The sequence below is a fragment of the Scatophagus argus genome, chromosome 12, assembly GCF_020382885.2.
Source record: "Scatophagus argus isolate fScaArg1 chromosome 12, fScaArg1.pri, whole genome shotgun sequence".
Classification (NCBI taxonomy): Eukaryota; Metazoa; Chordata; class Actinopteri; family Scatophagidae; genus Scatophagus; species Scatophagus argus.
The window spans coordinates 6910444-6926122 of NC_058504.1; the positions used below are offsets into that span (position 1 = coordinate 6910444).

Genomic DNA, 15679 nt, shown 5'->3' on the forward strand with positions numbered 1-15679 from the left:
GTTATAAGCAACAAAGCACCTAAAATTTATAGTATACATTGCTTAATTCAAACAATTGAAATATTTTGATTTGAAAACCGGCTATCTGAATTTATTAGGTTTGAATTTTGTGACATCCTAGGTTGTACAATTTCAAAATTAAATGATTCAGAGTGGATGGGGGAAATTCAGGCACCAAAATTTAAGATGAAAAATCTGAACTTGACCATTTGGTTACCAAGGATAAGCATTCATACCTGGATGGAGTGGATCAGGCCTCTGTCCTGTCAGGTTTTCTTCTGCCAGCCATACACTCCAAGATAAGGAAGTGAGACTGACTGAAAACCCTGTACACAGTGTTAAATTTTCCATCTGAAATTTTCTCAGTAAAATATTTTAATACTGTAAATCCAGTGTTTTGCTCTCCCAATTTTATGTCAATATGACCTATCTTTTCATTCGTATCATTCTGCTCCATCAGCAGTGATGAAAAGTCAAACATTTTTAAACCTATTTTCTAAAATGCCGCATTAAATCTGTGCAGCTCACCCAGAGGTTTTTTCTTCTCACAGAAACCAAACTGACAGCAGCTGACGAGACTAAAGACAACACTTAGTTGAATGGAACAAAGCTGGTCCTTTCTTGACCCTTGTTCTGACAGGACTCTTCATCAGGCTCCTCTGTGAGGCTGGTATTACGTTGTACTGCTGTCAGAACAATGGCTTGCTCTTACTCACTTGCCTTCACTCTGTCCCTCTCGCTCACCACGAGCAGCCTCAGTCCACCAGGTGTCCAGAATGACAGTGCATGTAAAACTCGTTTTCTTCCACTTCTTCTTACCTCAGTTCAGTGCTAGCCCAGTTTCCCATGACTTCACATTGTGCTCATGGACATGCTGCAAGTGAAAAAAATGCTGAAAATGTGCTTGTCAAGTATGGTTCAGTCTAACAGGAATAAAATGGTGATCCCACTAATGTTAACGTCCATATGCTTAGACCCCTTTAGACGAGTTGGAGGCTGTACTCTCTGATATTCTACTTGTGGATGTGTGATGGCCCCTGTGTGCGCGTGAATAAGCAAAGCGTTGCCAGCAGCTTGTCATACATCTTAGCGTATATGCTCTCAAAGTGGCTGTTCTGACTGGCCCTTTAACGCAGCTGTAAATCAGACTGCTGGAGGTCTGACTCTCGGCCTGTTGAAGGCTCCACCGGCTGCGATATACCACCATCGCCATCAACCTCCCCGCCCCCCACCCGTCTAACTCCACGGAAACACCGGCAGCACAGCTCCTCACGTCTGCCAGGAGCTTTTTACACCCTCTGCCAGCCTCCCCACTTCCTGCTAATTATTCTTTATGATCACTGAGTCCACACACACATGAACACACAAATGCAGACTGTGTGCAACAGAAAGGACCTTTTTTTGAATGGATGGGATCAGGAGTAAAAAATTGTTTATTTTAAATTTATCTGAATGGCCATTTTTGTATGCATTTTGAATGTCAGTAACATCAGTACTGCTCAGATTTTGAAAACTGACCGTTTGTTTCTCTTTCTCTTGTCTCCTCCTCCACCGATGGCCTTGTTTGCTGCTTAATGGGGTCTTCAGCACAGCCAAATATAATGTCCTCACCTTCCTTCCCCGGTTCCTCTACTCACAGTTCAGGAGGGCAGCCAATGCCTTCTTTCTCTTCATTGCACTCTTGCAGGTAAGATGTGGTGTTTCTGTAGTTTCTGCAACATCGATGATGTGCCTTATTTGAATTAAATCACTGCTCTTCTCTCCTTCAGTTATTGCTTTATTTCCATTAGTATGATAGTTGTAGGCCAGCGTTAAATGCCACAGAAACATCTGCAGCTATCAGTTCAGAAAGTTGTAACTGTGTTTTTTACATATTAGAAGCAGAGTATTAATGCACCGACTTTCCATAGCGACTGGTGAATCCAGAGGTGCTCAGTGTTGTCAGGATAAGCATGTATTTACAAAAATCAGTGAAGTATATGAGGTAAAATGTATTCTGTTTGTACTGTTTTCGACTGAGTGTTTGACAAAAAGAATCCGCAAATTCACACGTTGTGGTTCATTTAGGTTTTACACAACGTCTCAACTTTTTTGGAGTCAGAGTTGTACACACTGACAAGCTCCCTTCCACAAATACACACACAGACTCAGCGCTTTATGTAGCTGATAATGAATAATATTTGTAATAATATGCATTCCTTATTTAGAAGGAAACTCGAATTGGATGCGGTCTGAACACACTAGCGTATATTACATGCCTTGGAAATTGATGGCTGTATTTTGGCCCTTCACTGCACCCCTACCACGACACCACAGTGAAGAAACTGCAGTTAGATTGATGGTGTATGAAATCGGACATGGGCAACACACTAAAATAGTGTTGCTGAAGCAAAGTCATAAGTAGAAAAGCAGTGATGATTTTGTTAAAACCTTCCTCTGGGCAGAGAGTTTCAGTGTGTAGCTGATTATTGGTTTTGATCGCCCAACAGCAGCCACACATCTGTGCAGTACTGTCACTTTTTTCATTGATGAGTACCATCAGAACATAGACTTTCCTCTCCAAAGGAACTGTGCCTGTATGCTGTAGGTTATTAATCCCATGAAACCCTTCTGAGAACACTTAAAGCCTCAACCACCAGTCATTCCTACACAATTCAAAAGAATTCAAGTCCATGTATCAGGTGTTCAAAGTCTTGCAGAACAGATAAAATAATCAGAAAAGGAAGGCTGCATAGAGCTCAGATGCTTCACCTAGATTCGTTCTGGCAGACTAGTCTTTATTAATGAGAGCTTTGAGGATGGGAAGAGGTTCTATTCACTGACCTTGAAGTAGCAGCCTTGAAAAGCAGTCAGTGTGAATCTTCATTACCTGCCCTGTCGATGCTGTGACCTTGAATAAAACATCTATGCAGATGAGGGAGACGAGATCTATTTCCTCCTAGCTTCCTTCAAGCAGTGTAACAATGAATGCGTCCTGCAGCCCTCGCTTGGCTTTAATTATGCTGGTATTGGACTGTTAATTTTGAAAGACTTAAAATAGCCAAATAATAAAACATTCATTGTAAGAAGGTCATTATGATAATACTAAGAAAGTTTCACAGGTTTGGGACGCGCTTAAATATGCATGATTGTAGATCTAAAACCATGCAAACAAGCTCACAAGACCAAGAAAATTGTGTTGCAATGAGTCAACTTTTTGTTTTGGTTGCTACCAAGCCAGTGTATTTGTCGGAGTGGGTGTGTTTATGGAAGGAGCTATGAGGACCGCAGTATTTGCCTTATTTTGAGTCATAAAGGTACCCAAAAATTGTGCAGTTGGCTTTTTAGGAAGAAAATAAATCCAAGATTTGACTTCACACTTTCCTATCCTTTCCCTTGTGTCTTTTAGCAAATCCCAGATGTATCTCCAACCGGTCGCTGGACCACACTGGTGCCACTGCTTTTCATCCTGGTGGTGGCTGCTGTCAAGGAGATCATTGAGGATTTGGTAAGACAAACATCTGATAGGATTTGACACTAGTCTTAGTTATTGTTTCACGTTGTCAAAAGATTGCTTTCGGTGAGAATGTTTGACTTTTTACTGACCTGACCTTAAAAGTAAAAAATATTTCTGTATGTATATGTGAATGCAATGTTTTGCAGAAGCCTCATATTCAGGTTGTCTGGACAAAATATGATTTCATGTAATTTTTCTCCATTAATATATGACACAGCCAGATGCAGTTAACAAAATTTCCGAGTGCGTGAAATGCATAAAGTAAAATTCAATTCTCTTAGAATTTTACTTTGTTGTCTGAGAAGGCCAATCTTTAAACCCCCTACAGAGAGCTTATGTTTTGTCCTGCGCTCTACAGCATGTCCTCATAACATCTGAACTGCTCCCTGTGGGACAGAGAGGCAGCATTCATGTTTATATGACCACAGCAGCATGCTCCCCAATATATAGACGTACCATCAGACATAGACAGGAATACACACACACACACACACACTCCTTTCTGAGGTCACAGCTGTGCTTACTGCACCCACAGTACACATTCAGTCAATTAACCTAGATACTGAATGCTCATACACAAAGGCAGTTAGAACTAACAAAACAAACAACTGTCTGCCCTCTAGCAAGTCTGAACTGTTGACCAGATGCTTGAAAAAAGGTTAGGCAATTTGTTTAGTATAAAAAGTTGATTTCAGTATTACTTTGTTTGGGTTGTGTCTTTTTGTGAACTCGTGATTGCTGGGAAGCGAGAGGCTTTGGTACATGTTTGCACTGTGTTTTCCGAGAATCCGCTCAAGTCCATCTGAACTAAGTGAGGGAATGTTACATTCTACTGTATTGCAGTGACCCTGCAATGCGATCCCTTACGCAGGTCCCAGTGGACAGATACTATGTGCTTCTAACTCGTGCCAAAGTGACCAGCGCAGCACTTTTCCTCTCGGCCTGTTGTGAAAAACATGGCAACGGAGCGGTGATGACTCCATCTTTATTGCTGAAGGTCACCCGCACACACGTCTGTTCCCTGCACAAGTCGACCTGACAGGGCGACATCGACCCGTAACTTCATGAATCATGCACTACGGACACACACACACACACACTGAACAGCATGTATCTTACCTTGTTGCTGGTTTTCTCTGCTGTGGCAGAGTCAGGCTCTTTGTTGTGTGGAGTTCAGCTATCTTTCAGTTTGAACTAAAATGTTATCCTGTGAATCACATGCGGCCGATTATTTCACAGGAGTGTGTGGTGCACTTTGTTACGGTAACACTGTGTCTTATGAAAGAACAAAGAAAATGTTGTTGTTGCCCTTAACCCTCCTTCCCTGCTGCTCACTGCTGCTTTTTGGGTTTACATTGAATTCACATTAGCAGGTTCATTAAGGTAACAGTGCAGGTGCTCCACCCTCTTATCTCTATGACTGAAGTCTACAGAGGCCTGATACTGCTGTATTTACACACACCCTCTGCACACTACTCATCCTCCACTGCACCGTGATTACACACATCATCAAAATACAGTACCTCTCCTGTTGTCCATGTCCAACAGGGACAGGTCTTACTGGTCTACGAATTGAGGAGAGTCTACGTAAACGGAACGGACGTCTCTTGCACAGAAGATGATGAATTTGCTTTGTAAAGGTCTCCGTTGGAAAATTGTTTCCGGGCGTAGTACACCTGGTAAAAGGCTGAAGGCACATGACAAAGCTGGCCCATTCACTACACTCTAAAGCATGTTGCAGGGATCTTAAAAGAAATTTGGTTCAGCTGGAGCTTGTAAAAGAAGTCTTGTAGAGAGCAGCAGAGAGGAAAGAGTGGAAATAAGGGACATGAAATAGAGAGATGGACATCATCAGTGAGTGGATGAGACAAAAGTGAAAGTAAAAACAAAGAGTAGATTCGGTTTATTTGATGCTTTACAATGGTTGTTGTTGAAGAGCTGTCTAATACAGGCTTTGATATGCCTGGCTAATAGCAGCTGTAGCATCAGAGAGATGGTTTTGTCACTGTATATTTGCTCGCTTGAGTCATTGGAGAAATCTGGCCATGCAGAGTTGAGCACCTCTTCTCCACTAGCAACCAACTTCACCTTCATCTGCTCTGGTTTCTCAGTGAAATGTACTGTACAGTGTGCCAAATTACCCAAATTAGCATTAAATCGAATTAGAATTGAGCTAAATTAGAGTGGATCTTCAAAGTCAACATATTATTAGTAGGAATGTGATTGTTTATGTCCTCCCCTCACTAAGAAGTACAGCGGCTATGTTTTAAAACACAGTGATTATTTATATGAGATGGACTCAGCACCACATTATTACTCAGCGTGATGCTAGTTGACAAGCTGTCCCTTGGAATCAGCTGTTGCAGTCACAGTTGATTGCATGACTGTTCAGCAGACGAGAGGGACATGAGAGGAAGTAATGCTGAGTTATGTTTTGATGTGTTCACATACAGGATGCTTTGGTTAGTCTGCATGTGGGCACTACTTACACTTTGCCCTGCAGTATATATGGGAGGTTGATACAGACAGCAGAAAGGAGACACGTGTTCAAACGTTCCCGCCAATGTAAACTTTTTGTTATTAACTTTTTGTATTTCTTTGTTTCATTGCTTTCTTCGAAATGAGCTGCACCTCCTTAAATGCAGAAGCTGTCCCACGTGACAAACTTGATACCACTGTTTTAATCCTCAGCGGGTTGTTCTTTAAGGCTAAACGAGTAGATTGAAATCACATCACGATCTTCGTCAGATTACAAATCTCTTTTTTAAGCCCTCATAGATCTTCTCGTCCATATGGAGGATAAGATGAATTATGATAGCAAAAAGTAGCAACATTACCAAGATTAGGGGGCTTCTCACTGGTGCGGAGACGCACAGAAACTGCATAGTGTCTGTGGAGTCTGTGCGTTGCAGGGGTTGTATAGATCCAGTGAGAACATTCACATCAGACAGCGCAGTCAGTGCAAAGATGCAGACTTTGACAGATCCATCCCCCTCTCTCTCACCTGTTATACAGGGTCCATTTCCTGCTTTAAAACCAGAGGAGATGAGGCTGTGGTTATCCCCTCAAACATAGTAGAGGAAATACTGTATGTGTGCGTGTATTTATTTCTGTTTTTCCTCACAGAAACGTCACAATGCTGACAGTGTTGTCAACAAAAAGGAATGTCAAGGTATTGAAAACCATTTCTTCATCATGTTTTTGAATAGAAAATCTAATGTGTTGATTTTATTGGAGTGTATACTCCTGTATTGTGCTTCATACAAGACCTTATTGTCTGGCTTCAGTCAGAAAAAATTTCAATGCAGCTTTGTCATGTGTTTCTCTTCTTCATTTTTTGTTTTTACTTCCCCTTTCTCTGAAACTGTAACTTCTCCCCCAATCTCTCTCATTACTCATTATAGTCCTGAGGAACGGTGCCTGGGAGATCGTACACTGGGAGAAGGTATGAACCCACAATGCTTCACTGATGGTTATTTGTACCAGTTCACATTTTTTAACGTAGAGCTGAAAGCAGATCATTCATTCTACCGGTTTCAACATCTATTGTTGTCACTTGGCAACATCTCATACAAATAAACACACACATACACACACACACCCGTCTGACCCCTCAAGCATCTAGCCATTAATTAATCCAGCGTTTCCATGTGGACGGTCATTAGAAGGCGATGCTGGAGGACAAAGAGAAGCTTCCTCTCTTCCCTCATAATGAAACAATTTTATTACTGTGGCTGGAACAATTTGCCTAAAAGCAGAGGGTGTGGAGGAAAAAAACAAAACACCAGGCATTGCAGAAATGACAATCTTCAAGTGTTTGATGGATATTGCAGCCTCATCCATTAGAGGGTACATTCAGCATGTAGCAGTGCAATATAAAGTGGATCTTTTGTATCTGCTCTTAGAGGTGTGAGACACACAAGAAGTAGAAATCAACATGAAGTGTTTGTTGATTTGTTTTTAAGAATGAAATTAACAGCAGGAGATGTCGTGTCCATTTGTACGTGTTGACATCTCAACCCCAAGGCTGATAATTTCTCCTTATTACAGCAGTAGAAATGTAATATATCAGGAAATAAATACGCGTGATCAGATTAAATGGCCATTCATCACTGTCAGTTTCTGCATCACAGCGATGTCATAGCTCAGGGTTTGTATATTTAAGATATTCATTAACACAATATTTGATTCATGCGTGGACAAAATTACTGTCTCTTGTTGGCATGTGAACGCTCCCCCCTTCGTTTATACACACAGAAATTCTCTCTAAAAAGGCTGGCTTTAAATAATTAATGTTTTTTACATCTTCATCTTTGCATACTGTGAATGTGGCTTCTCCTCTAAATTTCCGTTTGGTCTCCAAGCCTTTAACTAGTTTAACTTTTTGAGGGCAACTTCTATAAGGCCAAATATCTGGATCATAAATAATTATTACTAACCGATCCAGTCTCTGTGGTTTTGGGAACAAAATTATTTAGGTTTCCTGCATTAATAATAGATTTTTTTATAATGTGAAAACAGAATGTTTGTGTGTTGATGATTTACTTTTTGTTTCATCATAATTAGACGTGTCTTTGTGTGCTCTCATGGTAGCTGTAACATCATACGCTAAACAAATACAGGATCTAATACAAAAATCAGCTTAGTTTGCCCATCTTTTATTTCTTTTGTGATCAAGAGAAATTATATTCTCTTTAAATCTATGATTGTGTGATAAATCTGATGGCTGCCACTGTTCAGAATGCTCTTTCAATAATCTTTTTTTTTTTTTTTTTTTTTTTTAAATTCACATAAGTGGCTAAAAATATTGACATTAAATGAGGTAGGAATAAAACAAGCAGAAAGTCATGGCTCTTTATTTCCACCTGTTTTTAGCAGTGAAAATGTTGATAAATGCATTTTTGTCTTTGTTGAATGATGGAAAGAAGACTCCAGCTGATTCTTCACTGTCTTTTCAATAGTACAGTTCAATGTATTGTGCTTACTCCTTTAATGTATTTACCTTTTTTCTTAGCAGATGTGCTTTTTCACTCTTATGTTTAAACTTATGTTTCCATTTATGCTGTTTTATAGGCCGTGCACATCAGTAACCAGTTTATTTTCACAGGTTGAGGTGGGCGATATAATTAGAGTAAATGGCAGTGATTTCGTTCCAGCGGATGCTGTCATTTTATCGTCCAGGTATAGAAGTCTAACCTGCTGCCAGGCTGTGGGGACGCCTCCCTTCCTTCCTTCCTTCTCATCACTCTCTCAGTTTGTCCTAAAGAAGTGATGGTTAGAAAATATGTTGAGTCATGTCAAAATCCTGCATTTGAAAATCAGAAATTGGAATTTTGTCGATTAATACTTAACTTTAAAAAGAATAAGACTAAATCTAGTAATGGCATGTGATGCTATGTGTCATGTTGTGACAACCATCATTTCTGTAGGTGGGGCAGTGGTAATGTGATTTTTGGATTAGAAATGATAATCATGTCAACACAAACCTACCTACCTCCTTCACCTTTTCAAAAAACCGTTTGGACTTGCTATGGATGGCACATACATTGATTAGGTGTGTGTTTGGTTTTTTTGTTTTTTTTTTATTTTAAATTTGCCACAAAATATATTCAGATTTCTCTAAAAAATACAGACTGTGTTTTCAAAAATCACTTCTGTTGGCGCATTTTTTCTAAATATATGTTTTCGTTTTAATGCCTCCGAGTGCATTTTATTAACTTTTCTTTCATTTTTTTTTTTTCTAAATGGTTTTGTGAAAAGGAGAAGAGATGACCAGCCTCACCCTGTGATCATACAGGACTGATCATTGTGCTCTTCTCATCTCCCTGAAACTGAAACAGTTGTCTCTCTCCCCTTATGTGTTTTCTGTTTGTCTGTCTGTGTTTTTATTGTTTTTATCCTCTCCATTCTTCCTTTTTTTGTTTTTTTCCCCCCCTCATCCTCTCCTCTCCTGCCCCCCTGTGCGAACAACTGCCACACTTTCTCTCTCTCGCCCCCTGCTGGTGTGTGGTTGGTAAAATCAGGTGGCTGTTGGGGAAGTAGTCAGAGCTGCAAATGGGGATCACCTCCCAGCTGACCTCGTCATACTATCGTCCAGGTCAGGAAACCAGCAATGTGACCAACAAAACAGCGGTGGGAGAGATAGGGGCTGTGTGTATTAACATGAATTAGAAATCTTTTATTTTGCACACTTATGGAGGGACGAGGCCTTTGATTATTCTGGCAACAAACGGATATTGGAATGCTACAGTCAATGAACATCATGTTCCTTTCCTTTTTTATCCACTTTTCCTCTACATTGGGCTTTGGCAGCCATAATACTGGCCGTTTATACAGTCATTTTATTACGCAGTATTTTGTTTCACAGTGTAACATGTACAGAGGGCCTTTTTAGTGTTTGGCTGAAACACCGCTCAGAGTGAATGGAGACATCTAGCGCAGCACGAGAGCAGATGCTCCTTCTTTAAGATACTTTTCTGGGGGATTTGTGAATATATTTTCCGTGTTGTTGCCCTTGCATGGCTTGCACAGCACACTGAATGCGACAGTTTGCTTTGACAGTTTGCATGCATTCACATTCCAAGATGCAAAGTTGAAAACCACCTTGGAATAGTTTTGCTGACTTTCCACAACATGTTCCTGCCTTTTGAAGTGCAGATCAGCAATGCACATGTCATGATCAAAGCAGCATTTAGCTGTTTTATGAGTTGCACAAAGTGTTAGAATTCACTCCATGGCCTTCGCAGCAGACTTCTGCTCATTGTCATCAAACAAAACTTGATGGCTGGTAGCCGCAGATTCCAAACCTCTCATTGATTGTGGTTAGGCTTCAGTGTCCAGATCTGTTTTTAATTTTCCCTTCTACTCTGTGTGTGATTGGACCGGCCTTCGCTATGAATAAATCACTTTTAACACTATTACTATTAAAAGAGTGGCTTACCAGGGACCCGGCTCACCTTAAGCACCATCATGCACTAACTCTCTGTCCCTGTGCCCAGAGTCTGTCAGAGGCCCATTTGTCTGCTCTGTTTGTTGTGCTCGGCATGCCTGCTTGCTTGTATCACCCTACTGTGATATCTTTTCTCTCTCTGTCCCTATGCAGTGTATTTCAACTTTTTTTTTTTTTTTTTTTTAGAGAAAGAAATTTAAACTCTGGGTGTAGCAGCAGACAAAGATGTTATGTCTTTAGGATGTTTACTGTACATTAAATGGGGAAATTCCACCCAGTGAAACACTGATGCTTCATGTTTCTGAGTGGCCTTTAGGCTGACATGCAGCATCTTTGTTTGCAGTGATCTAGCCTTGCAGTATGTAATTGTTTTAGACTGTTTTTAAAATCAGATTTAGTTTATAAATAACTTATTATTTGGAAATTTACTTTGAAAATGATGAAGTTATCGATGATTACCCTTTTGCTTATTGGTATACAATATTATACATTTAAAATAATGACCAGATAAGGTTAGTTTATACTGTAATATATGACTGAATGGCGGTTTATCACTACTCCTCTCCCTTCACAACAGTGAACCACAGGGTATGTGCTACATTGAAACATCTAACTTGGATGGAGAAACAAACCTTAAAATCAGACAGGTGATTGTCTTATTTACTCTTCCTTTACACTGTGCATGTTTGCAGCACAGACTGATGAAAAATAAAACCGCTGCTGTAACTACATCAACAGGGCCTCCAAGTGACTGCCGACATAAAGGATATCGATAGCCTGATGCGTCTCTCTGGGCGGATGGAGTGCGAGAGTCCAAACCGCCATCTGTATGAGTTTGTAGGAAACATCCGCCTGGATAGACACAGGTGGGCTCAGTTGCGGAGCTCCATGCCTGGCCCTCTGCGCCTCCTTACCGACTCATTCGGCTACTAGCCACGAGCGGAGCCGATATAAGTGCATTATGAGGGTTTAGGAACGATTTAATCTTTTGCTGAGCAGATGAAAGCAGCCGCTTCAGTGATATTTATTAATGTATTATTATTGTTATTTGACTAAACGTTATTAAACAGGACACTCGAGTTTTGGTGGGTTTATCGTTTGATGGGCAGTTTTTTGCATAATGACACAAGTCTCCTCACAAATAATGACTTTCTGCATTCTCCATTTTAGACATCATTAGACACTTAAGACATCAAGTCATAAATGTTTGAATGCATGTCTGTTTAACAACTGTTAATGCAGCTGTTTAAGGCACAAACTGCTTTTTTAATATGTAAATTACACATGCACATATATTCTGATTTATATTTTAGAGTTGTTGATGGAAAACACAGTTTATTAGAAATAGAGGTCAGTTTTCCTACTGCCTGGGTTTATAAATTATTGACGTAAACAAGCCTTGCACAGCATCACAAAATGCTAATGACCTAGTTTGTGTTGTTGGGTGCCAAGATGGATTACTTTTTGTTGTAATATTAGTTAATGGGTGTTAGTATTGGCATATTTATCAATAAGGAGTCAGGAAGGTCCCTGTCAGATCAATGATTGAATGTAAGGTCAACACTCATTGATTCGGATTGATATTGGAAGGCTTGATTTAAATGAATAAAAAATGAAAAGGAACTTTCAAATAAGATCATTGTTTAATGTGTTTGTCATGACCGTCTTACAAAGATTTCTTTTAACAATTAATAATTTGATCATCTTTCAAGAGACCTTGTTAGCCCATTACTCCTTAGGGAAAGTATGAAGGATGTGCTCATGGCAGTGATGTTTCTTGCTACAGTACGGTACCCCTGGGTCCAGACCAGATCTTGCTGAGAGGAGCCCAGCTGAGGAACACTCAGTGGGTGCATGGCGTGGTGGTTTACACTGGGCATGACACAAAGCTCATGCAGGTAAAGCTTATTTGGATAGTATTTGGAGGATATTCTTTGTTAGAAATGTGAATAAAGCCCCCCCTGGAGCTTCTTTTAAAGCCATATTTTCTGTTGATTTTTTTGTGCTGTTTTGCTTCATTGTGCAACTAAATCTGTTTAGCCAGTTAATAAGAGATAAAATTTAAAACATGTCAGACTGCGTATGTCCTCATGAATGTGACCATGTTGATTTATATATATGTATTATATTACGTTCTTAAGTTTCATGCTTCTAACTTGAACAACTTGTTGAAAGGCTTTAGTGATGTCTGGCATATATTGACATGTTGCTTCTAGAGAACAGAAAGAGAAGATAACCTTTGACCATACCATTTTGTATTTCTTTTTCTTTTTTTTTTTTTTACACCACAACTGTCTTGTCATGTGTTACCCAGAATTCCACTCGACCTCCTCTGAAGCTGTCCAACGTGGAGCGTATCACCAACTTTCAGATCCTTGTGCTGTTTGGCTGCCTGCTGGCCATCTCTCTGGTTTGCTCCATTGGTCAAACCATCTGGAAGTACCAGTATGGCAATGATGCCTGGTACATGGATCTCAACTGTAAGAGTCTCAACAGCCCTCGCTGCACTTCTTATTCCACATATTTTGTCTCACTTGTCCATATCAGCTTATTTCTTTGTCATTTTAAGTTCCTAAATGCTGATATGTGTCATCTTGTTTTTATGTTGCCTCAGTTAAACTATGTTTCGCATTACAAGTGAAATATGTGGCAAAGTGGGAATAAGTGAATTCCCCGTTAACTGAGAAAAGACAGATGTGACATGCATAGATGTGTTGTGAGTTTGAGTGAAAAAAGAAATGGTTGAATATCACTGCGCTGCTGTACTTTTTTGTTCCTTTCTAATGTTCTGTTTGATTTTGTTGTTTTCTTTGTTGTCGTTTTTTTTTTTTCTTTTTTTTTTAACAGCTCCAGGTAACAACCATTTAAAAGCCTTGGCCATCCGTGAATGACCCTCCCTTACTAACCCCTTACTGAAGCTCTGCCTTTGCTAAGCAAATGAAGCCCCCTACCCTCGCCCCCCTATATGGTTGCCCTACTTTGTATGGGCCCGTGCCATGGACAAGCACATACCAGGGATCCAACAATAGGTTTTTCCCCTCCAGCTCTCTTATGCCTTCGTCTAGTTATTTTCAGTGCCTGATGCAAACAGTGTCTCACTTTTCCTCCATTTTTTTTTCTTTTTGTGCCTCGTTAAACTCTTTGCAGCTTCCAAGGTTCAGACCCTCATCTTATGTTTCTTGTGCCCCGAATTCTTTATGAGAAATGAATGGCAGGATTTGCTCTGACTACCGGCGAGATGATGTTGTACTCAGGAAGTTTTTCTTAGCGGCGGGGGGGAAACTCATACGTGTTTATTGCTCAAACACAACATGTGGTGCAACCCAAGGGGCAAGAGCTGACATTTTCTAAATGCCTCTGCTGCCTTCTTTTTTATGTGTGGATTTTTCAAAGGACACACTGAGAGGGGAGAGAGGGGGAGAGGTGAAAACCTCTTGTTTTAGTCTTCACGTGTATTCTCTAGCTAATAAAACAAATGGCTATATTTTAAGCAAAGAATATTGTTTGCTGACTTTCTGTGGCGATTGGTCTGTTACGATGATGCTCTGAACCTGGTATGCAAAGTGATTATCGTGGTACTCTTAGCCATTACTCTGTACCCTGATAGGCCTGTGTAGGACAGGTGTGCCCTGGTCAATTCAAGCTTGCAATACGACTTACACTGTCCCTTTCTTAAAACATGCATTGCATTGGCTTCTATTGGTTTTCTAAGGGTTTCACTATCATCCTCAGTGACATTTAAACCCAGATATAAAAGACCCTATAACACACTGATCAGGGGAGTGTAAGTCATAAAGCAGGTGTCCATCTTGAAACTGATTGTACTTCCATAAGGAGTTGTTGAGACTCTGTCCAGTGCATATTATCCAATCTGTGAGAAAAGAGAGAGGTGGGGAGAAATGGTCAAATCTTAATCATCCCAAGCAATTTTTTTTTTCTAAATTATTGCAATTTCACTCACTTACCAACATTTGGAAGTTAAATGCAGACAGGAATGGAACAGTCAGTGAAGTGCGACACATCACACAGACTCATGTCAAAGAGGCCTGTTGAGCATGACCTGTGAGCAGCTCATTTGACTTTGACCCGCTGCCGAGTGCTGATGCAGATCTTAAGTCTGTGCGTTGTGACAGTGTAACGTTATGCAGATTGAGGGCAGAAGCGAAATTTGTTATGCATTCGTGCCACCTGCCACTGTTAACTCGGTTAGCGCGGTCAGTTTTTGTAGGTAGTTGTGCATTCATCACAATATCATTGAATTTGTGCTGACCCCGTGTGTTCATAAATTGCTGATGTCTTAACTGACTGCACTTCTGCTTTAAGAGCACAGTGTGGGGGAGGTGTGGTGTTCTCGCACACTAAACAAGAGAAAATTTGCAGTTTACAGTCTAACTCCTTTGGCAGTTCACATTGCTGTTACATCACAGTGAAGTAGATTTAAGAGAACGCTATAGGTGTGCACTTGTGTGCCTTGTGCATGTCCTGGTTTGCTATGGTTTGATTTTTTTTTTAGTGACTCTCAACTGATCCAACACAGTGCCCCTCTCTCATGTGATAGCAGAGATCTTGCACAACATCACACTGCAAGCGAGCTACTAGACGTGAGTTTAGTGCGGTGATGCCATAGCAGTAGTGCCATAATCCACCCCCTCTTTTCCACTCATTGTTGGTTGAGAATGTGCTATGGACTGAATTCTCCCTCCTTTGTCTTGAGAGCATCCGATATGTTTGTCTTCCTCCCACTTCTGAAAAAGTATTCCTTCCTGTATGTGCTGTTGTACCAGTAGCAGTAGCTTCCATTCTGCCACTTTCTTTGTGCCATCCAGTCATTTCTTTTGCAATCATTCTGTCATGGGGAAGGCCTGTTTCTCTCAACCACAATGCTAAGATCAAGGCTTGGCTTGAGGAAGGTAACATTTGCACCTCCTGCAAGCTGAGGAAAGGTAAATCACGTCCCTCCTGTTTTCATGTTTGGTGTCAGTGGGGTTGATCATTTCCAATTGTCTGGGACTTCTTGGGGAGGGGGGCGGGGGGGACCAGCATCATTTTGCATAGTGCTTTGTGGAATTCATTGCCTGGATCATGCTGGATGCCAAGGCTGCTGCTGTGACACTAATGACATTTGAGATACTTAAGTCCCTATTCGCTACTTTGAATATTCGGGACATTAAATTGGAGTGTTAATCAGAGTCATAAGAGGATGAGGTTGGGTGGAAGAAATAGTTAATTCCAGC

General features: G+C 40.6%; 1 protein-coding gene across 8 annotated transcripts in view; it reads left to right on the forward strand.

Annotated features, from left to right (window-relative positions):
• Window positions 1-15679, forward strand: part of atp8a1 (ATPase phospholipid transporting 8A1) — a 96780-nt gene that overhangs the window by 19623 nt on the left and 61478 nt on the right. For 3 of the 8 annotated variants that reach the window (XR_006844855.1, XM_046405783.1, XM_046405787.1), the window contains 10 exons: window positions 1588-1687; window positions 3389-3487; window positions 6623-6668; window positions 6901-6941; window positions 9520-9593; window positions 11023-11092; window positions 11184-11311; window positions 12232-12343; window positions 12760-12925; window positions 13293-13298. Coding sequence is in view for 7 of the 8 variants with exons in the window: in XM_046405783.1 (XP_046261739.1) it covers window positions 1588-1687; window positions 3389-3487; window positions 6623-6668; window positions 6901-6941; window positions 9520-9593; window positions 11023-11092; window positions 11184-11311; window positions 12232-12343; window positions 12760-12925; window positions 13293-13298 (842 nt within the window). In the remaining variant the exon portion in view is untranslated. Of the gene's footprint in view, window positions 1-1587; window positions 1688-3388; window positions 3488-6622; window positions 6669-6900; window positions 6942-8603; window positions 8678-9519; window positions 9594-11022; window positions 11093-11183; window positions 11312-12231; window positions 12344-12759; window positions 12926-13292; window positions 13299-15679 lie in introns of those variants that run through there. The other 5 variants (XM_046405786.1, XM_046405788.1, XM_046405784.1 and 2 more) reach the window with 4 other exon arrangements.